Below are 23,901 nucleotides of genomic sequence, written 5' to 3'. Positions count from 1 at the left end.
AAGAGTGGGGCAATTTTAAAATCACCACGACAGTTTGCATTGATGTCATCGTAGCCACAAGAGGCTGCATAAACAACAAACACGGGAACATGACAGGATGCATTTCTCGTGGTACAAGCACATCACACGGGTGTTCTCTAATGGCTCTGGCACAGGTGCCAGCAGCATTCTAGTAGGGTCTCTATTGCAATGAGGCGGCTGTGGATATTCTGCACCGACATCATCGCAGCCACTATGACGGTAAACCAGGATGGCGAAAAGCAGTGTCTCTGACGTCTGGTGAAAGTTAGCGATAGAATGTCGTTGTTGATGCATCTACAAAAAGAGATGAGGTAAGAAAGTACATTTTGGTCAAAAAGAAAAGAAAAGTTGGAGTGCATGATCCGAACGGAGTATCTTGAGTGTCCTTAGACCAGTTGTACAAACTGGTGAACACAATGCGGTTCTACTGCATACATACATATTTGAGACCTCAAAAACTTAGAGCCCTTGTGTTATGTTGAGGTAAATAATTAAATATGGCAATTGATTTAAAGTTGCTGTGGTAGAGGTGCCTATCAGGGCAGCCCCTATAGTAATGCTTACCTGTACATGGCGACACAGCTGAAATCTGGATACTGGAGGCTTTCTGACACTGCAAAAATGTGAAGGGAGGAAGAAGATTCGGACAAAGGTAACTTAGGCCGTACGCACTAGAGCGCATTCTGCCGTAGCCACAGACAACACGCATTCCTAATTTAGTCTGGATAGTATGTACAGGTGCTTAACTGGCCCACAAGACTGCCTTTTAAAACATCAGTCTGATAATGCTTGACCATGTGCAGTCAAACCTCGATTTAACGAAATTTGTGATGTAAAGAACTATTTTAATTTCCTGATCTTGGTTCCATTGGAAACCATGCATTATCTTTTTTCTGCGTTTTAACGAAGTAATTTCGTGACACAGTTTTCATTTAATGAAATTTTCAGCCATTTCAAGGATGTACTTGGGGCCTGTATAGCCAGTATATCTAGCAAAAATGTATAAAAATGTCGGCTGAGGCAAATTATTTGAAGTGCCCTACCAGAAAAAAAATTTTGAGCAGCAAAAATGCCGTCAAAGTGCACGCATTGGGACACTGTGGACTGGGCACCGCTGCGCCATTCGTCGCGTTGATAAACAATTTGCAAAGCTTGCAGGGCGTGGAGTAACACGAGAGCTAACGATTCCTTTTGCGCTAAGGGGATGCGGAAGGAGTGAAGGTGCGGTAACGTGAATCAAGAAAGCGTTGGGGGAGGGGGGCAGGCACGTGGGCTTATTTACCCTCTGTTTGTAGCATGCACATCTCCTTTTTGTGCCTGTGCATACATGGGCCACATGCCGTATCTTGGAGGTAACCTTTCTTCACTGCATGCGCTCATAACTGCACTATTATGGCCCGACCTTCATGCAATTTGTTTACTACTACTACTAACAACATACTATTTACCAGAAATTCTCAGGGAATTTGTGAAGTTGTTTTTGCCACTGAAACATTAAAACTTCTAATTAACGAAATTCGCAATTTAAAGAAGTTTTTTGCTGAAAGTAAAATTTCCTTATATCGAGGTTTGACTGCAGTTTACTCTGAAGAGTCCCGACTATATGAACAAACTGCTTATTTATTCTCAGAGCTCCATACATATTTCATAAACCATGCTTCGTTATGTGTGATAAAATGACTGACAGTATTTGCTAATGTTGTGAATATACTAGAATGTGAATATTGTTTTGTATAGTGAAAAAGGCTGTTCATCACTCAGTTAGATTTGCTTTGCTCACTGTTGGTTTTGTGTTGCATTTGATCCCAAAAATTACTAATCACACTCTCCTATATTAGTGCTGTGCCAAGTAAAGGCATGTTCCAATACCTTCCAATAAGGAAAATGGCAAACGTTGATATAAAAAGAGACAGCTTTCTGCATGCATTATGGCAATAACTTTTCTGACAGATACAATGGAAATCTTACAGTCAATTCCAGGCCAAAAAAAGGTTCGGCACATAGCGTTGACAACAGGTATGTGTTGTGGCCGTACGTAGCAGAAGTCGATGGGGTGGCGTTCCGCAGATTGTGTCACAGACTCCTCCCTGAACCTGTTGCATGAACGAAAAAAATATAAAAAGATTGTAACCTACTACTGGGTGAGACATCACGTGACCGCAAATCGTGTGGCTGCAGCACTTCTTTTTTGTGTTTTGGAGACGAAGTTGAACATCCTTGCCTACTATAGTTGCATCTCGATATAACGATTTCCAGACGTAACAAATTATTGCATATCCTGAAGTAAATATAAAATCTGGCTAGCCTTATTTTATTTCAATGAGCATTTACTTCTATAACGAAACCAAAACTGTAAGATCCACAAAATCATTTGCAGCGAGGCACGCATTTGTTGCTTGCTAAATATACATGCTAAAATATACATGAATAGAATATACATGCTAAAAGCATGCATATTCTGGTAGCAAAAATGTCAAATGGGAAGCCATATCAACTTGAAACAGCACATTCCAGGCGCACGTACATGTTTCAGCAACGGCTTAGCCCATAGCCGGCAAGTCACTGTGCCACTTCTGTACGATCACACCAATTACATGAAAGTGCGTTAACAACACTCTCAAAGACATTTTTAATTTGGCATTGCTCACATGGCACCAGTAAGTCGCTGCTAAAAAAAAAAAAATAACTACAGAAGACACTTTGCTGACCTGTTGGAATCATCATGGTTACATTTCTTTCCCACAAAAAACAAATTGTGAGATTATTTTCACGACTCGCAGTTGAAGAACCACTGCATGCTTTCAGTAAACCAGTCTATCAACGTCATTCCAAAATGAAATGGCTAGTGCACATCCATGGCTACAACTTCAATGGGATTTTTTCTCTTTGCTTGTGACTTGCCTCGCATTCAGCTTGTGGGAAAGTATTTCTTCCAGAAGTTTCAGTCTCAGTGGCCTCGCTTCGAAGTCCCTGAAGATGAATGGCTTCAGTGTCCTGGAAGCATATACATCATGCAGTCCATGTAAGCCAAAGCTATTTATTTATTTATTTATTTCAAGCTACCTTACAAGCCCCATGAAGAGCATTGAGTAAGGGGGGGCATCATTGCAATACAGTTGTACATGTGAATGCAGCAAAGATGAGTAGAAATAATCATTACAAAACAGGATTACAGATGAAGAAGATGCAGTAGAGAACAAAACATTGGATAAATTTTGACAGCCACACTGCTTGTACACGTAATCAAACATTGTGTAAGAAAAAGTGTAGTTTAAAGCACGAAAGAGAGAGAGAGAGAGAGAGAAAAAAATCAGCCTGACATTACACAGACATTACATAGATATCGAATGACACATTTTTAGGGCAGAAGCTGCATGTTCAGGAGTTGCCTAAATTTTGTCTGTTTGCATGACAGTGCTGTCGGGAAGGGAATTCCAGAAGCGGATGGCTCGTGGCAAAGCTGACAAATGCATCCGTGTTTCCGTAGATACGAGCGAAGCTTAAATCATTATTCAGTCATCACGATGTGCAACTTGCACGCTCCAGCAGCAAGGATGATGACTTCATTTGACGAACACATTTATAGAGCAAGGACAGCAATGCCACGTAACGACGACTGCTTAATGCATAAAGTGAAAGGTCAAGCTTCGTTAGAGTTATGCTTGACTGCCTATTGTAATTGCGGGAAATGAACCAGCTAGCTCGGTTTTGGATGGCTTCTAATATGCAGAATAAGTACTCCATGATGAGGAAACCATATCGGTTATGCTAACTCGAGCTGCGCATACAGGAAAGTCAGGAAGGCTAATTTTCGCATGTTGCAGGGGGATTTACATAGGCTGCAACGAATGTACCTTAGCGTTTTTGAAGCAGTAGCAGATATGGTTGTTATATGAGAGGCCCAGGAAAGATTTGGTGCGAGATTAATGCCTAGATATTTGTACATTCAAGAGTCAGACACTAGATCCACATTTATATAGTAAGAAAAACTTGAGTTAAAGCGTTTGTGCGGGAGTCATTACCTTGCACTTAGATGAATTAGGTATCATTTGCCAGGCATTGCACCAGTCGCTAATGCACTGAAGGTTATCTTGAAGAATAAGGTGGTTTTTAAAGCTGGTAATCGGTCGGTATATTACACAATCAGCGGCAAAAATTTGCGTGCAAGAAGAGATGTTATTGGGCACACCTAAATCATACATATTCGTACCTATTCATACCTATTCCAAACTTACACCTGGAACTCTGATCGTGCTTCAAGTACCAACCTGCAGAAATTAATTGACTGATGCCTACCCAGTGCTGTGACTAACTGAAAAGTCACTTGGATGTGTCACTGACTGATGACATTGCCCATTACTTGCTAAAAATTGCTCGAAAATGGCAGATCTGGATGAAAATACAGTGCTGATTGTAAAATATTCATACATTACCTATTATTTCTTTTCCTTGTTACTGTTCTGGGAAAGTTGTGTTCTATATTAATTTTGGTGTCCATATGTGATGTAATAACCAGCAAAGCCCCACAATATAAATACAGTGAAATATCACAGGCACCCCAAGAGCGGTATACAGTGAAACCTCGTTGATACGACTCTGTTACATATGGTTTCCCAGCGCCAACATTAGTAATCGAGAACACAAGAAATGACACAATACAGTTACACTTCCTTTTTACCAGTTCATACATTCCTGGAAAACACGACCTTTCGGCACCAATCATCAGCACATTGCCAAACTGAGATCGCATGATACATTTTCCAGCCGCTAGATGCCATGCGAGCAAGAAAAGAGGTGAGGCATGCGCGACTCAGAGCAGTAGGTACCTACCATGGCAACTTCTCCACAGTACTCGCTCACCTGTGCCATGTGAAAAAATCCGGCACAGACTCTGTTTCCTTTTCTGGTACTAGCAAATCTCCTCTTGGATCGTAGGAGATTGCATGCACAGCTATGGCCACCGATCATATTGTGATAAGCATCTTCACCTATCTGTTTCACAGCGCATGTAGCCTAGCGCCATTGGAAGCATACTGCATGGTTTTATAGGTGGTAATCCAAACATTCCACCGTTCCCTGCTGCAGGTTACATGGAGTGAGCATATGGCGGCATTGTATTCCAGCACTGAGTGCTAGCTTGATTCCGCTTCAGTTTCACGTTGTCGTCATGAAAACACTATGCGATAGGAAAATGACGTGTGTCGTGGGTTGCTCAAGCCCCGCCAGTTCGATGCATGTCCGAATCTCATTAATATGTTGGCACGTTAGTGCGGTTAGTACATTCTTTTCTCAAAACTTATGAATGAGATTCTGCTGTACGTAAGCATTAAAATGATACAATGAAAGCAGATAACTTGACTTGTGCTATGGGACCTACTTAGGGGGCAAGAAAGATTGTACTCATAAAGTACTCTTTTCCTTAATTTCATGGTAATTTCACATTGAAACCCCAGCTCCAGTATGACAGTGCAATGTCACGTATTTCAACATAATTTTCCATATTTCGGCCATTGTGGCTCAGTAAACATTCTTGATGCTTGCCAAGTTCAGTCTTTGGTTCTCTTGGAATACAATGTAATCCATCTTTACCTATAAAAATTAACTAGCACCAAGCAGGTGCCATCAAAATCCATGTCGTCGTAGAGAGCTGGTGTGTGCACTTCGTGGCATCCCCACCCATCTTTTGTTCCTGCGTCTTTTCTTGCCTTACCAAGCCCTATCTCGGGGTAAGAGTGGCTTATGTTGGTAATTTAAAAGGGGGTAATGTACTAAGAAAAGCGAAACTTATTTTCCTTTTTAGAATCCCTTTAAGAAAAAGCACTCTCGAAAGTGTACACATACAACTAAGTACTTGAATTCTGCTTGAGTATCGAGTGGAAAAGCTTCGTAGTCCTGCAGTGTTCAAAACGCCACTGCGTAATGTCACTTCAGAGTGGGCTAATGGGAGCACACTGCGAACATGCTCTCACGAGGGCTTGCACTTGTGTAAGTGGTGTTGCCGAGACAAGTGCGAGCCACGGCGACAAAACTTTTTGAGAAGTTACAGAAGTGGCCTTGTTTGCTTACGGGAAAGTGCTATCAAGAGAGTGGTTGTTACAAGTGCCGACTTTTGCATCTTACACTGCTTACCTCTGGGTGTACGGGCTGGCTATGCACTCCAATTGTTCCTCTTCGAGACCAAGTATGCGTGTCACAAATGACACGTGATTTGGAACTCCCACCATGCGAGCTGTTCCTATAGTCACCTGGACAGTGAAAGATGCAAGTTAGACAACACCTCGATTCCATTCAGCATAGAGGGCGGCTATCCAAAGAAACAACCGAGGCGTTCGAGATAAGAACATTAGATTATGCACGTGGCAGCCATCCTTCGAATGCTTCACCTGCCTGCAAGTGTGTGTACCTGCACGCATGTAGCAAGCACAACCAATTTACCCAGTTTTCTTGTTCTCTGCATGTAAGCAGAGCTGCAGGTTGAAGAAGTACTGGCACAAAATTCTTTTTATTTGTAATTGCTTTTGTGTTAAATGAAAGTCTTAGCTCTCTAAGCCTCAGCAGAAAAACTGCGAGCATCAGAGTGCTCTGAATAATTTACTAAAATACTTGTTTCTATCAACCAGGTTTGGCACACAGAAGGTTAATGCATCATAATCCAAGAGCTCCTTTCATTTCTGTGATTACTGTATCTGCAATATGCAAGCACAGAGAGAAGAAACCTGCACCATACGTTTTCTTTCCTTATGTGTTAGCAGTATCGTACCTAGCCTTACGCTACATGATGTTATGATAATGTTGGTGACACAAGCACAGCATTTCGAAACAAAATCTTAGTACTAAATTCAAACAGTATGCATGTTACGTTTTCTGTTTTTTGTACTTGTTTATTGCATCCTTTTACATGCAAAAAAAGTGTGTGGTATAGGGTTTCTACAACTTCAAAAATATGTGTCTGTGCTCCTTTATTCAGTGTGTGCATTTTTTTAGTGCTGTTGCACATTTTCAAACTTCGATGATGTACTCTGGACTATTGTATTTATGCGAACCCATACCAGCTAGCATAGCTTGCCGTTTTTCTCACGAGCGCTCAGACACACTATATAAACACACCCTATATAAAGAGGCCTGAACATCAACTGAGCAACTTCAGTAGCAAGCAGGATGCACGGAAAGAATCACACAGCACAGCTAAGGAAGCAGACCACGCAACCCTGAAAATGCAACAAGTGTGCAAAGATTAGGCTAGGTATCTTCATTCTGCGTTGTCTCGTCTTAGCACTGTTTTGCATGTAGGAATGTAGTATACTGAGCGGGCAGACTTGGTGTCTCAAAACTTTACAACACACTAAGCACGCTGTGCCAGCTTGCAGTTCTTAATTTCGAAACACTAACAATGATCACAAAAGTTGCCGAATGCAGTTAGCTTTGCATTCTTCAGCAGCTGGCAAAACATTAGAGACATTGCATGGTTGCACAGTACTCGCAAGGCAAATGCAAAGAAAAGCAAATACGTACAGCTTTACAATTTCTCAAACAGCTTGCGGCACCCACCCTCAATGCAAGCGCAGTGTAGAAGGCACAAATATGAACACCCATGGCCAGTCGTAGTATACATAGCGAAAATGTGCAAAGCATGTGGCAGTGCTTCTTAAGTTTTTGTTACTGTTTTCTTGTTATCATATCAAGAGAAGATGAAGAGTGTGAGCGTTGTGTGAATTACGGCACTCACCTGAAATCTGTCCAACACGTCTTTTGTGTTCCGCCTGGGCTGGTGAACTTCCTGTACCAATGAGAGAACACTGATTTAATGATCTTGCCACCACGCACAGCAGATGATTTGCTGCCTGACTTGCTAAAGTCGGTGCACCAGGCTCATTAAAAACAGCATAGTTTAAGAGTGGGGACCATTCTGTGGATGAAATAAGCCGTGGATAAGAAGCTTGCCCACAGTAGACTAAAATCACTTCTGTTGTCTTTTTTCTTTGTACATATCTCTATATCAAGCAGTCACACTGGCCCTAAGCGTAAGCGCCTACCTTAGTTGCAAAAAGAGAGTTTTATAGCTCACTTTGCTAGGCATGTGGTAACAAAAGTGACTTTTCGTCAATTTTTGTAGTGACACAATGACAAAAGGACAAAACACAACACAGGATGCAACGTGTTCGTCTTTTGTCATTTAGCCTCCTGCTACTAACATCGAAACTCAAGTGCCAGCACACCCACACTTTCCCCATTCTTTTTGTTTATGGTTACGTGCTCTACTGCATGTCGTTAGTAGCTCCACCTACCACAGTTGCTCAGTGACTGCTACGTCACTCTGGCACACAGCACGAGTATATGAGTCAGTGAATATAGGAGTCAACATGGAGATTGTCGCATGTGTAAAACACCAGGTGGTTAAAAATAAATGCAGAGCCATCCACTACCGTGTCATGTTTAAGCAATCGTTGTGCAAAGACACTTTCAAGTGATGTCTTGAAGCTGCATTGCCTTGTAATGTACAATGCAAAAAAAATTCGTAACCTCTATGGATATCAGGTGCCAGACGACCTAGCTACGCCACTGCCCATGGGTACCGTATTTATTCGCGTATAACCCGCACCAAAATGTGAAAAAACGCGTTTAAAGAGTGGGGGTGCGGGTTATCTGCGAATTTTTTCCTTGGGAGGGGGGGGTCGGCTTCACCGCAATGTGCGGCGGCCTCCCCGTGTAGTCCGCCATCCCCATCGTCATCGACGCTTGTCAAGCCGATGAAGGGCCAACGAAAGGCCAGCATTGTTGAGCCTCGCGTTAGGCGCTGTTTAGTGTACTTACCCACCCCAGTTTGCACTGTTTGCCTGCTTTGTTTTGGCAGCATGAGTGCGACTCGACGGCAGTGTTTCACAGCGAAAGAGAAGCTAAAGATTATAGCCGCTGCCGAAGAAATCGGCAACAGAGCTGCTGCAAGACAGCATGACGTCGACGAGTCGTGCATTCGCGACTGGAGGAAGAAAAAAGAGAGTCTCGAAGCAACGAACCGGAACAGGCGAGCGTTTCGGGGTCCGAAGACTGGCGCGTACCCCCACCTCGAGACGCAGCTTGCGAAGTTCATTGAGGAGCAGAGAAGTCGTGGCCACGCTGTTTCGACTGAGATGGCGCAAATGGAAGCCCTGAAGTTGGCCCGGGAATTGAACATTCCACGTGAGTTTCGTGCAAGCCGTGGATGGCTTCAGCGCTTCATGCGAAGACATGGATTTTCTATGCGGCGGCGAACAACCATGTGCCAGCGGCTTCCTGAAGCCTACGAGGAAAAGTTGTTGAACTTTCAACGATATGTGATCGCACTTCGGAAGGAGCACAGCTATTTGCTGTCTCAGGTGGGAAATGCTGATCAAACACCTGTGTACTTTGAGATGCCGATGGACACGACCATGGAAAAAAAGGGCTCCAAATCAGTCAGCGTGCTGACCGGCGGAAATGCCAAGCTGCGCTGCACAGTCATGCTATGCGCTTTGGCTGACGGCACGAAACTGCGCCCGTATGTGATTTTCAAACGCAAGACGCTACCTAGCATTCCACTGCCCCCAGGAATCGTTGTGCGTGCGGAAGAAAATTCGTGGATGAACAGTGGCCTAGTCGGTGACTGGCTTCGAGTAATCTGGGAGCGAAGACCAGGTGCCTTGCTGGCACGCCGGTCGATGCTCGTACTAGATTCCTTCAGAGGCCACTGCACTGATGCGGTGAAGGCTCGCCTTGCCGAGACCAGCACCGACCTCGTAATAATACCTGGCGGCATGACGTCCATGCTACAGCCACTCGACGTGTGCCTGAACAAGCCGTTCAAGGCACACGTGAAGCGGCTGTATGCCCAGTGGATGGCCGACGGCATGTACGCCCTCACACCGACGGGACGCGTGCGAAGGCCTGATATTCCATTGCTGTGCCAGTGGATCGTGGATGCGTGGAAAGCGATACCGGCCGATTTGGTGCGCAAAAGCTTTAAAAAATGTGCGATCAGTAATAGTCTGGATGGTTCCGAGGACGACTACGTCTTTGAGAGTGGCGATGAAGCCTCGGATGGCAGTAGTGAGAGCGGCGTCGATTAAGAATCGGATAACCAGTGACGTGGTGGCGGTCGTTTGAATAAATGTTCTGAAAACGAAATGATCACCGAGTGTGAGTTGCATCTTTCTAGCGCTCATTTTTTTTTTTTTCAGGTAAACGTGCGGGTTATACGCGAGTTTTTTTTTTTTTTTTTTTTTCCGCCGAGTTCAAAGTTAGGGGTGCGGGTTATACGCAGGGGCGGGTTATACGCGGGTAAATACGGTATGTGCTGCTGGGTATGTAGTCATGCCACTGGGCATGTGTCATCAACGTCTTGCTGTCACCATCATCATCGCGGCATCTCCCAATTCTCGCCATAGAGTTGTCGTTGTGCGTCTTTGTCATACCATCGTTGTCATACAGTCATCATCATCTCAATGTTGTCACGATGTCTTCTTCATGCCACCTTTGTCGTTCCGTCGACATCATTTTATTGCAATCATGCTGTCATCATTCAGTTGTAGTTATGACACCGATCTTAAGCCATTGTCGCCATATGCTTGTGTCATACCGCCATTGTGGTCATTCCATCGTCATCATCCCATTGCCCTCATGCTGTCGTTGTCATAGCGCTTTTGGTTGCACCAGTGTACGCTTTGAAGGTTAGTAAGCGCTGAGCATCAGAGAGGGGCATAGAAGTTTAAATGAGAATGTTGTAAACCATCCTTTGCACTCAACTGTCAAGGAAGAAGCAGGACCTACAGACCCCCAAGCGATTCAGTGAGCTCGAGATCAGGAGCGAAAATGCCTGGCCCACACCACAGGTAACGCTTAAACATTCGTATTATAAAGTCGTAACCATCCTATGAGTTTCTTTTTACTCTGTTCACCATCTACATTGTTTATTGCACAATAAATTAATGTTTCTGTTTAAGACCATACCCTCTACCGAAATGAATTTCGCAGAAACCTGCAAAGTGGTAAAAGACAACTGAAGCTTTCTTTTTAATCCAGTGAATTATGAAATACTTGCTTTTGCATACGCTCTATGTTGTCAACAAGGCTTACACAGGAGAGTTTGCTGTTGGGCTAGTTGGTTCATGGTATATTTGAAATGAAGACAGTGCAAAGAACTGGACAAGAAAGCGGCACAGGCACAGCACTGTGTCTCTTTGTTATCCCACTGTTTGCACTGTTTCTATTCTAAATGGCTTACATAGTACAAACAAAGTGACATGGAAGTTATAACACACCTTCTTGACATCTTACCTGTTGCAAATCTTTGTCTGGTCGATGTGAAAGCTGCCCCACTAGGGCATCAAGGTCAAAAACTGGAAGATTCCGCGCTCGCTTGATCTAAAAAAAGAGAGAAAGAAAAATACTAAGTACTAAAACAAGTAGAGATTTCAGAATTTTAATGGCTGTTTGTTTGCCTGGAGTACCAGAAATGCCACTGCTAATTATCATTTATATATAATGTAAAACATGTCAACACAACTATAGTTTCTTAGGTTGATTCCCTTTTCTAATTTATTCACTCATGGGGAAGTATAGACTGCACGTACTGCCAGTCAGATATCCCTGGAAAAGCAATTTGCAATTTTAAATCAAACTGTAGTCCAGAAAAATAGATAGTGGTTGACAACTGTACCCAATGTTAACACTGTCTTGCTTAAGCCCGGAGAGCCTAAAGTTTCATTTCTGCTACACTGAGTTGTTTGACAGCTTGAAATCCGAATTCAAGCGAGTGACATGTAATGCCCGTCGTAGTGTTTCTGACACACTGGATCAAGTGTCAGTTGTGGACAGTTCAGCAAACTGATTACTAATTAAGTAATTACTATACTAATTAATGTATTATACTATAGTAAACTTTCATTGTTTTGCTGGTACAAATGTACTTTTCATGCCCGGACATAAAGGTGAAGGAATTGTTTTAATTTTCCTTGGTATAGATTATGGCTGGGTGATGATTAATCTTTTTCACACAAATTATCGGTACCTTTTAATTTATTTATTATCCAGTTAATCGAATTCACACACATAAGTGAAAAAAGCCAAAGCCAGTGTTTGCCATGATACATAATACACTTTCAAGAAAAAAAGTGCTATTTGAATCGACGGTTGCCCTTATTATTACTTCAATGACACTCTGCGGAAATGGACATTCAAGCATGTCTAACCCAGTCAACTACCCCCGCCTCACATTTAAATTCAAACTTTCCTGTGAGGTTTCCCTTCATACTCCTACAATCATCCATGCTTGCGCCTTGCTGGAAATTTAAAACACAGGAGCACAGGAAATTTACAAGTGTCTCAACGCGTTCAGGCTCGGTTTAATTTATCAAGTCGTTAGCTCTCTCAGTCAAAAAGTCAAAGGAGGCGACGTCTGTTTTCGTTCTGCGCCACACCTACTATTTTGTTTAGGCACCAAAGGAAAGTAAGATGCCTTTGGTTATTTCTCCTTTAATTTTTGGCTAGAGCACACAACGAGGAATAGTAAAACTAAACAGTTAATAGATTTTGCTTCAATTGTGCAGTGCATATGTATGGTGGCAGTCAGTACTCGTTCCCTTCCTTACTGTTAGCAAGAGTAGGCTCAATGCTGGAGCCAAAAATTGTTCTAATTAAAGCTTTACTCAACTAATTGATCAATCAATCTGTCCTAGTGTGGATTTCTGTCGGGTTTAGTGGGGTTAATAGAGCACTGTTTACAGTAATAGTGGCATGTGTTTTATAATTTATCGATATATTTACTAAAGGCCATTGGATTCGTGTTTATAGTGCATTTAATCAGCTGGCAACCCTCAGAGGAAATATTCCATAGGAAGCAGGTAGCTTGTCTATTTTGTGTAATTACATTCGCACACATTGACATGTTACATGTTGTGTGTTTTAAGTTAAAGAACCACAGAGGGTTAAAATTAATCTGGTGTCCTCCACTACGGTGTGCTTCATAATCGGATTGTGGTTTTGGCATGTAAAACGCCATAATTTGTGTTTTAAGATTACCCATGTACATGTCCTTCCTTTTATGAGCCCTGATGGGATCGGTAGTTTTAATAAATAAATAATAAATAAATGTGAGTTTGCTTGCACACTTACCTGCCTGACAAGGAGCTTCCTTCTAAGCCTCTGTGCTTCGGGGGGAAGAGGAACTTTCAGGGCATACTTCTCTATCTGGCTCAGCAGTTGGTGCTCCTCGTAGATGCTCATGGGGATGCACCTGCATGGCGGATAGCAGAAACAGCAGCAACTCACTTGTTAGGCTTGTGTTAGCTTTTGCTTTCATCTTGGTGGCGAACTTTGTAGGCTGTTGCCTGTTGGCCATTTTGTGAGCATATCTATGCACATGTTGCACCATTTGCAGGCAACTTAAAGTTTAGGAAGAAAATTGTCTTTCTTGATTGTGATCTCCTCCATGACCGAGTTGCCACTCGGCACTGAAAATTTTCAGAGGCATTCCCAGAGATGTAGTGTATTGGTCCAGCTTGAATTAAAATAAGTACTGACAGAAAATTATTGTCTCTTCTTTATTGCTTTATTGTATGTGTACCTGTTATCCAGTAGTTACGCTATGAACCCTGAATTCCCCAAGTGCAACCAATAATTAATTATGTTACAATTTAATGCAACAAGTTCAAAATGTGTGCCATGAGAAGCGTGGCTTCAGGTGTGAAAAAGGCGACCCATCAGGTCACTGTAACCTGTTGTAGTGGTCTTTGTTGCACTAGATACCACTGATATGTACATGCGCCGACAAAAGTGGTATACTCCACACAGTCCACGCAGCGGGAGCCGGAGCAGTGGCACACTGCATCGCGACGCCGTCTACAGGCGACATCTGGGATCGAGACAGCCAATGGGTGCCCTTTATTATCGGCAGACACGATCCCAGATGCTGCCTGTAGATGGCGTTGCGATGCAGTTTGCCGTTGCTCTGGCTCCCGCTGCGTGGACTGCGTGGAGTATACCACTTTTGTCGGCACCTGTACACAAAAACTACAGCTGTGCAGAGTCTATTGAGCACTTGGTGAGACAAGAGGGGAGAGCATGTCCTGCAGCATTTTCAAGAGAAAGGGCCTGTTAGGAAGCTTTTGGTGAGACGGTCATTGTATGGCCTTCAACAAGCACACTCTGCCATCTCCACTTTTGCTAACGAGATGAGTCTCCTTTCTCATGCCCGAACCTGCGCTGCACTTGACAAGCGTTTTCAATGGGTCGTACAAAAGGTGCTGTTATTAATAAGTTGTGGTGCTCTTGGAGGAATTGAGGCCTCATACTGTAATTATGGACTCAACAGCCACTTAAAAAGGCAAGATAAGTGGAAAAAAAATTTCTTTTCGTCAATAATCCTTCAGAGTAGCTCTAACAACACTATCCTTGAAACCTGAGCAACACGTTGGAATAAATGAGGTACCTTTCAAGGACTTATAATACTGGTGAAATTTTTTGAAAAATACTTAATACGAATGGAGATATTAAGAGTGTCATGTTTACATTCCCATTACACCTCAACACAATGTTTCCTCTCATCCGGGACAGCACTGCTTAGCAAGGCGCTGCCTATTCCTCCTTTCTAAATTCTTTTGCATACGGTTCACTTATGCTAGCCTTCCATGGTTGGTGTCTGGCAACAGAGAAGTGACAGGATGGGCAGAATGCATTAACAGCTGCTGCTTCCTTCTTTCTTACATTCGGAAGGGTGGACACACGTGCACGAGCTTTTTTTTCTTGCAATTCACGGTCACAAACTATTGCCCACTGGTTGGCGCCTCTGGGCTGTCACGCCAGCTGTAACATCATCGCTCATTCCACATAAAGCGTAAGAGAGAGAGAGAGAGAGAGAGAGAGAGAGAGAGAGAGAGGCGCAGGCAAACTGCAGGAGAAGGAGGAAGCGATCTACTGTGTGAGGTTGTAGGTTCGCTGCTGCATGCAGTGGCAAAATCTGCGATTTGCATATTCACAACAGCATCATCTGAAGATCGGAAATGTTGTGTTACTGTGCTCAACAAGTGTTTCAATGGCCTTTAATGTTTGCCTTTTAGTTACCCCTGAAAATAAACTGATAGCAAAAGCCCAGTGACATCTCGCTGGATCTTCTAGCTGAAGAGCTATCCCGAGGTGCACGCACCCTTTTAAATGCAGGCAGAGCAGGATGCTCCATGAAAAATAATGCCACTTTTTGACAGTGGCAATGCTATGATCCCCCATCAACCGTAATCACTTCTGCAAGGGAAATGCTATGCATGCACAAATGAGTTAACTTTTAACTCCAAGTGTTCACCTAAAGGTGTGGTCGCACATGGTGTGGTCGTGTAAAGGAATAGAGACATTTTGGGGAAAGTGCTGACCTTAGGAGGTAACGTCATTTGAGGACTGGGTCCGGTCAAATGCTGTCAAAGAGAAACTTGACTCATGGAGCTTCGCATGAAGAGCCTCCATAGCGAGTCACACTTAGCCTGGTCTGCCTCCCATTCACCATTACCTCAAATAAGCCTCGAGCCATCATTTTAATACTGCACTATTCTTGCGCTGTCTGACTTACTTTGGCTTCTTGGGTGAGGCTTCTTCTTTGATGGTGGCCTGCCGCCCTCTTTCGTCCATCCTGTGCTTTCTCGCGGTCCCCGATGCACGTGAGTGAGATGTCTCTGTTGAGCAGCTCTCCGAGTCGCTCACTGGTTCCTCCTTGATGCTTGCCACAGATCCGTCGTCGTCATCAATGTTGCCTGCCACCACCTCTTCAGTTGCAGCCACTTCACCTGCAAAAGAGTGGAAGCAGTTTCGGTGGATGTTTCTGAGCCTTTTCTTTAAGACAAGGTTTCAAACTTGCATTGGGAATTGTGTTACACCGTAGCATTTCATTTAGCATGAGGAAAGAAATAGTTGCCTAAAGCTTATCAAACTAAAAATAGGGGAGGGGGACGATATTTTCACATGGAAGTGACTAGTGGAGGCAGGCAAGCAGGCGAGGAAGACCTTCGTCAAACATATACAGCTCAGCTTGGCTGTAACTGTGATGTATAAGGTTGAAATGTGATCTTTAGGTTAAAAGAAATATCCTTGTATGATAATTATTTTTCGCTACTGTCAGTGCTTTTTTACTATCATGAGTACCAAAGAAATATTTAGGCAACTTTCATGCAGATTCATCTCAGAACAGTGTGAAAAGACTGAACATGGTGACGGAAAAGACAATATGGCGCTGGCTATCAACTGAATTTTCACTGAAGAGAGTAACCTATTATATGGGGCGATACACAATGTTGGTGACAATAAAACAAATGCACGAAGCATCGACAAAAACAGACACAACACTGTGGCTTCAAGGCTACAATACTTCTAGAGCCATTTCTTTCTTTCACAGGGTGATAGTTGGCTTGGTTACACATAACTAAAAAAAAAAAAAAAAGTTATGGAGTTTAACGTGCCAAAACCACTTTCTGATCATGAGGTTTGTCGTAGTGGAGGACTCCGGAAATTTTGACCCCCTGGGGTTCTTTAACGTGTACCTGAAACTAAGTATACGGGTGTTTTCGCCTTTCGCCCCCATCGAAATGCGGCCGCCACGGCCACACATAACTCAGCTTCTTTGCCTATATGTTAAGCCTCAATTATTTCCTCATGTTTTGACCGTGATGCCTGCACAATATTACGGTGTTGTTAAAGAAAGCAACAGAGCCACGTTCTTGGCTATGTGCACCTAAGTGCGACATTACCTTTTTTTTTTTTTACTGCATCCTTCTGTTCATTAAGGTGCACACCCACACACTGCGCGGTATAACTTACGCCTTGTCTCCGTGTTCCATCTTTTCACGCTGTTTCGAGAATAAAGCAATGCCAACTCGCCAGACTTTCGGTACTACTACTCCAAGCAGATATCTGAAGCAACTACGCAGGTTGTGCAATTTAGTCATACACGCCAAGAGCTGCCAGAGTCAAAATTAGTACTCACCATCGGTCTGCAAGATGCCGACAATCTCTTCCACCTTGGGAGACCTCACGCCAAAGTAGCTGGCATCCATGGTAGCAGCTTCTTGGACGTTGAAATCTTCCAGGTCCAGCATCTCATCATCTTCAACCTCTACTTTCACTGGCAAGAGACCATCTGTGAAAGCACGGGTGCATGATATGCACACTACTGAGACAGGGGGTTCGCAGGAATGTGGAGACTTGGCAATGGCCAAAAGCCGGTCAAACCAAGGGAAACCTCAGGGTTCATTCACACTATCAACTCACGGAGACTGGGCAACCAAGTTGGTCGCAAATGATTGGTTTGGTTGAAAAGCGATTGTCACGGGTCAGTGATTCGTTGCTTAATTTTTGAATTGCATGACTGCAGCTGTAAGCTGACTCAACTAATCCGCAACACAGGAGCAGGGTGTCTGTATACGCTGACACTTATTTTACGTAGCGATGGTGGTGCGAGCCGACGTGAACAGCATCAATTGCGACACATTTCGGCGTGGTGACGGGCAGGTCGCACTTGCTGGTGTGAACATTGGTCATCACGACTCACTCCTCGGTCACCAATTGTGGTCAGTCGTGCAACCCCTGTCAATCACTGGTATGAATGCACGCTTAGACTGAGGCCAACGTTTTGATAAGGGGAGTTATTTTCATCAGGAGTGGGACTTGTTCTTGCTGTGATGACGACAGGTTCCCCTGCTGAAATGTTGGCTAGAGGCTGGGGCTTAACATTGTTCAACCCAAGATGACGAATGCGACTGTCCAAATTATCCAGCAAATATTTGAATAAGAAATCGCGTGACCTCAGAAAATTTACGAATTAGTATTTAGAATTTTGAGTAAACCAACATTTATCTGGCTAGGTTTCAGCAGACACAAACACAGCTGACAGTTGTGCTACAATAATTTACCACTAGCGAATTAACTGCAGCTAAAGAACTTTGCACAACAGCAAAATACAGCAAAATGCAACTGTCTACTTTCGCAGTTAGCACAAGAAAATGGCATTTTTGTCTTCAAGCTCACCAGAAGGCGTAGAAACAATGTCTACAGGATCACTTGCAGGCTCAGGCACGTGAAGCAAATCTTGCCGGAATAAGTCGCTCCCAAAGAGATCGTGGTCAGAACTCCAACTGCACAAAGAAAAACAGAAAAAACAGTGGCAAGCGTCTTAAATAGGGCCACCTACAGTTTGGCACAAGTGTCATCAACCCAGATAGTAGCTTTGAAATGTAAACCCTCAAGACCACATGTGGGCATGCAGCACATGGGAACTAATAATGCGCCACTGTCTAACGCTCCAATAACACAGACATGACATGCTCACTGTACAAGTAAGGGCATTCAAATTGGTTTTACTCAATTATGCGAATTTTGGGAGGACATTAGCGCTCCAAGATTATGTGCTTCCCAATGATTATCAACTGTAAAAGCAACAAACAGACACAAGACAAGCCCCATACACAGCGTGATAACCTCTATTCACAATGTTGATAGTGTGAGCAATAGCACTGCACGTGTTCATGTTGCAGGGCTGTGGCTGGCACCTAGGAAGGGGCGTGTAGCCTATGCGCGAATAGTAACTTCTGGAATACTCCTTAAAAGTAATTATGCCTGCATTTTGAAGTGTGGCCATGGCACAATGATATACAGTATTTAATATTAATGATGCTTACTGTAGTCATGGTAACATTCTTTGTGCAAATTGGCTGTGAAAGAAAAAAAACAATCAATGAAGTAGGCTTCTCTCAACAAAAGGTTCCACTGTGGAGGAGCCATCTCACATGAATGCTTTTTAAGAAGTTAACCACATGCAGTCACTTTCAAAACCATATTAAAGTTTGCATATAAAGGTTACCATACATAGTGTTAGAAAAGTGGGAAACGACAACAAGAAAACCCCAACAACTACAAGCTGCCACAAATGAGCTTGCAAAGAAAATGCATGGCATATGAAAGTCTAAAAAATATTACTGGAAGTCCTCGGGCGTCATCAGGCTGTCGTGCATGTCGAACGATGAACCTGTTGTATCATCGTACGAGTCTACAGGCTCCGTCTTGATGCAAACCTTCTCGGGAGTGCTCGAGTTTGATGAGTCTGCTGCAGGCTGTGTGAAAAAAGAATCAATGAAGATAAAATATGCATCACATTTTTCTGCCTCGAGGCTTTTTCTCCCAAAAATATTTCTCAACTCAAACGAAGATGCCACCATGCTGAACCTAAATGCTTGAACTTTAGAGTTCATCTGAACCTTTATTTTACAGCATTTAAGTGAATTGTCAATAAATTAATACTAGTACTGTGATTCAATGCCAACCGCACAAGTTGTGTAACTAGGTTCAGATGAAAAGCGAAATTTTGAAAAGCATGCACCCAGTTGGTCACCACTTTTACCGGATAGTACATAAAAATGTCAAATATGTTTGGACCGTGCTTGAATAGAACATTTAGAATATTACTGCAGTATTAAGTGTTGAGTTCATGATGACAGTTGCCTGGTTGTGCATCATGAATTTGTTCCAAGAGAACACAGATTCTCTTAGTAGCACTTCACCTGTATAAGCTGTGGATGACTATGTTTTTTGAAAACTGTTGAATGGCTAAAGTATCCAATTCCTCCGAGATACACAAGATCGCGGGAGTACCGGCACATATATTTTCAAATTTGTAGAAACTCTACCACACGCATCTCACATGTAAAAGGATCACACTTAGCAAATACAAATGTTTGGAAGTGTTTATAAGACATACTATTATAATTACTAAAGTTAGTATGTTCCACATCCACCTGCCATGGCTCTCAGTGGCACTAGCTAACACTCCCAGGGCTAGATCTAGTACACATAAATACCCAAGTTGGTGGACGTTTTGACAGCCGTCGCTGTAGCACAATTGGTAATGCATCGTACGTGCCATGTGAAGGTTGTGCGTCCAGTCCCCACCGGGAACAAGTTATATTTCCCTCCACTTTAATTTCTATTTATTTTCATTATATTATACATTTCAACATCAACCACAGCTACTTACCTCTATGCTTTCCTTGGCTTTATCTGGTCGTGATTAAGAAAAAATTGAGCCCCTCTGTTTCCCTTCTTCTCAATGACTAATAATAGCCACATGTGATCTAAGCAGTAGGATTTCAAAGAGGTAAAGGTGCTAGATGCATTACAAATTCTATTACATGATGAGGTTGCCTTCGAATGTTTTTATACCTCGCACTCAACTGCACTAGATGTGACTATCTGAAAAAGTGAAAATGTACAGACCTTGAAAGTGTGCAAACACATTCCTGCATTTTCGTTAGTGGTTTGGGCCTCTAGCCCAGGTTTGTTCCATTCATTTCAGTTTAGTCATACTATGGAGGGAGCAATACCTTCAGAAAGAAGTGCAGGTAACTTCCAAATGGCCAACAATAACATGTGTGCATATTGCTATGAACAGTTCTGAGCAATCCTTCACCAATGAATTAGTGTGCCTCCCTCTCCCAGTCATATTTCTTTTCTAACCTTGGTGAGCAAGGACCGCTTCTCCTTGAGGTTTATGGCTGCCTGCAGGGAATTTGCAACATTACGGCGGCGAGGGCCATCCAAAACTGGTGGATTCTCATCTACCGCTGCTGCAGGATTCATCTTTGCCTTTCGGCACTTTGCCAGCAATGTGTTAGGGCCCTCTGAAATGAAGCAAATTGAATTATGATCAATTGATTCTTGTCTGAATGCAGCATCATGGGCTGAAAGGAACACTGTAAGGCTGTTGCCCGAGTTCATTTTCAACACGGAGGATTCTTTCTCAGGAAATTAAGAAAAAACAAAACAAAAAATATATAGGAGCTACTTCAAATTCTTAGTGACAAACAATTGACTTCACCTAAACAGCACATTGACAGAACACAATTCTAGAGTAACGACAATGACATCTATGGGGTATGGTACTTGTTTATGTCCTCCTGCTCCTCTTTATCATCATCCCGTTTTATGCCCACTGCTGGACGAAGGTCTGGCGATAATTCTAATCTCTGTACTATTGTGAACTAATGAAATTTTGTTGGATGGCCTTAAAGGGGTCCTGAACCACCCCTCAGGCTTGGTGAAAAAACAGTCCACAAATAGTATACGCTGCTGTGAACATCTCAGCCAACATCCAGCTGCTATTGGCCAATAGCTAACATCAATCAAGAAGGGTGCTTGGATCAGTGCGCCAGTTCGCTTCTGCCTACTGCTACTGTGTATATTTATTGATGCAGTTTAATAAACAGGCTGTAAGCAAAACCTTTCTTTCGAATTTCGATAATAATTACGCACTTCCGGAACAAGCCGACTATGGTCTGCTAATGCTCGGCCGCGGCCCCCCGTGAAGGAACTAAATTTCGGCGACCCTGCTATCAGTGCCGTAGCTGTCGGGTCTGCTTAACTGCAACTAGTTTTGAACACTCAACTAGCCTATAACCACGCGAAACTTGTCAGACCACATGCACGCTTGCCAGCGCATGCTCACTCCTGGCCCCTCCAGGTTAGACGCCTTGGCAGAATTTGCTTCGTATTGAGCTATTGACAGTACTTCAAAAGGTGCAAGTTTTATGTGGCTACCATCCTTCGGTCAAGCTGGCGCAGGACAAAGCCAGTCTGCACCACCTAGCACAGCCAGGCTGGAGCATATGAGGGCGAGTGGGCACTCAAGCCCCGTCGTGCACAAAGCAAATGCTGTGCTTACGCGCTGCAGTTGCATACGCATTGCAGTTGCATGTGTGCTGCAGTTGCATATGCGCTGCAGTTGCATATGCACTGCAGTTGCATATGCACTGGCAATGAGTCCACTGGCCGAGTGCACTGCAGCTCACTGAGAGGCGTTTGGCGTGTCGTAAGTGCAAAAATGAGAAATAGTGGCATCTATGTGAACATTAAAACCAAATTTGAACTGTGTGCCACGGTGATGCTCAGTAGGCGGCGGAGCATTGTGGGCATGTCCTGCTCTGCCATAGCCTTTGCAGTGCAAGTAATTGAAGAAGGAACGGAAACACCGCTAATGTGATGTTTCATTGCCAATAACTCTGCTTCTGCTGAATATTTACACTGAAGTACAGTGAATTCTTGTTAAGACGGACTCGTTTAAGACGAATTCTCACATATAACGAACATGGGAATATTCGCTTGGTTTTCCATAGATTCAATGAAAAAAAAAATAAGAATGCTTAAAACGAACCGATGTTCTCTTCGGTTAGGACGAACATTCGGAATGACCGCCACCGCTTCTGATCCTGGAGGCTAGGGTGCCTCGATGCGCCATGCCCGGGGGCGCGCGCATCAAGGCACCCTACTGGAGGCTTGCGGCGCACAGCACCCGTGGAAAGAGGAGGAAACAAAAAAATTGGAGGACGCTTAAGCTTCGCCTTTAAGAGTGGAAAGCGCTAGCATTCAAAGATCCCTGACTGCTTCTCACGCTTCCAACTGGAGCGTATGAAACCGTAGCGTTTACCGGGAAACACTGGCTGCGAACGCTATGCACGAAGGCGAGCTTTGTGGTAGAAACACAGCCTCTTGCGTGGGCCGCAATGTGGCGGAGGCGAGCGCCAGCTGGAGGTATTGCAAGGAACCGGGCACGCCACTCCGTGGCCCCCAAGACACCCATCGCACCGGCGTGCATAAAATGGAGGACGCCGCGGCCGGTTTATGTGTATGAAGGGGTTTCTTTAAGTTCTCGCGTAACAAAATTGTTTTCTCGTATAGTCAAATTACAATCTGAAAGCTATCATGTATGTAGGTTGTGTGTAAGTCATAGTTTACGATTTTTCCATGTATTTTATCTTGAGAAATTCAATTAGTTCAGTAAATTCCTTGCGTCAAATGGAGGGCCTGAATATGGGTGGTTTGAAAATCTTTTTGTAGAAACAACATCCGACGCGGGACGCCGACGTAGGGTTTTCTGCGACACGGGCTCCTTAACGCTATCGCGCTGAGAGACACTGACATTTCACTTCGCGAATGCAGATGACGCGCACGCAATACAAAGCTATTGGCGCTCGGTGCGCCTAGAATGTCCGCATCGTAGAACGTATTCAAGACAGAGCTCACGCGGCCACGCCATATGCAGCCGCCGGCGAAGTAGAACGCCCCTTGTACAAACATTTGCCTACTCACTAAACTAACACATCACACTCTCTGACCATGGACGATCGCTGTCAAAACGCTGGCGTTTGCAGCAGCAGCGAGCGAAGTCACTCTTGCGCTCTATATCGCTTCAACACAAGCTGAGCGGTGAAAACACAGCGGACGCAAAGCTATGAGCCGTCGGCCCACCTAGACTGTGCCCCCAAAGCAGATCGCGTCCAACATAAAGCCCGCGCGACCGTGCCCGGCCAAAGTACAACACCCCCTCCCTCTCCGGTGTCACGCGTGCGACAAAAGACGGCGCTTCCCCTTTCTCTTTCCTCCTTAGCACACGCGAAATAGAGCCGCCATCGTCACTTGCACACACAGCGTGCGGCGCGCGAGGACGATGTTATCCCGATACAAACCCAGTGCGCCCGTATTGCACACGAAACCTGTAGCAACTGCCAGAGGAGGTCAACCCAACGCCTACCTTCCTGCTCTGCGACGCTTCATCTCGTTTCTCCTTTTCCAATTCGCTTGACGTCACCTAGACTTTCCTCTAGGTTGCATTGCTTTTCCGTGCGCTCCTTCGTACTTTCGCTAACTCGGAGCCTGTACCGATAACCTGTGAGATGGCAGATGCCTTCTTTAACTGAACTTTTTTCAGCAACATGAAGTCATGGAAGGATTTTAAATGTCATTAGGTGAGATGACATCGTTTTTGGCTGCTTGCCAATTAGCAAAGAAGTGCCAAACACCCATCACAGACTGGATGAAATCAGGCAAGAGTACCACTTGAAAACA

The 23,901-nt window shown here is 43.9% G+C and overlaps 1 protein-coding gene across 1 annotated transcript in view; it reads right to left on the bottom strand.

The window, feature by feature from the left end:
• Positions 1 to 23,901, bottom strand: part of Atac2 (Ada2a-containing complex component 2) — a 36,246-nt gene that overhangs the window by 5,784 nt on the left and 6,561 nt on the right. Inside the window, exons 5-16 of the mRNA XM_075672895.1 lie at positions 20,518 to 20,681; positions 18,985 to 19,118; positions 18,037 to 18,143; positions 16,997 to 17,149; positions 15,590 to 15,803; positions 13,147 to 13,267; positions 11,311 to 11,397; positions 7,748 to 7,798; positions 6,151 to 6,266; positions 2,923 to 3,015; positions 1,990 to 2,114; positions 586 to 634 (exon numbers count right to left, since the gene is read on the bottom strand). Coding sequence (XP_075529010.1) covers positions 586 to 634; positions 1,990 to 2,114; positions 2,923 to 3,015; positions 6,151 to 6,266; positions 7,748 to 7,798; positions 11,311 to 11,397; positions 13,147 to 13,267; positions 15,590 to 15,803; positions 16,997 to 17,149; positions 18,037 to 18,143; positions 18,985 to 19,118; positions 20,518 to 20,681 — 1,414 coding nt within the window. The remainder of the gene's footprint in view (positions 1 to 585; positions 635 to 1,989; positions 2,115 to 2,922; positions 3,016 to 6,150; positions 6,267 to 7,747; positions 7,799 to 11,310; positions 11,398 to 13,146; positions 13,268 to 15,589; positions 15,804 to 16,996; positions 17,150 to 18,036; positions 18,144 to 18,984; positions 19,119 to 20,517; positions 20,682 to 23,901) is intronic.

This window comes from Dermacentor variabilis, chromosome 10 (genome assembly GCF_050947875.1).
Source record: "Dermacentor variabilis isolate Ectoservices chromosome 10, ASM5094787v1, whole genome shotgun sequence".
Lineage (NCBI taxonomy): Eukaryota > Metazoa > Arthropoda > Arachnida > Ixodida > Ixodidae > Dermacentor > Dermacentor variabilis.
This window is presented reverse-complemented; position numbering and strand designations above follow the sequence as displayed.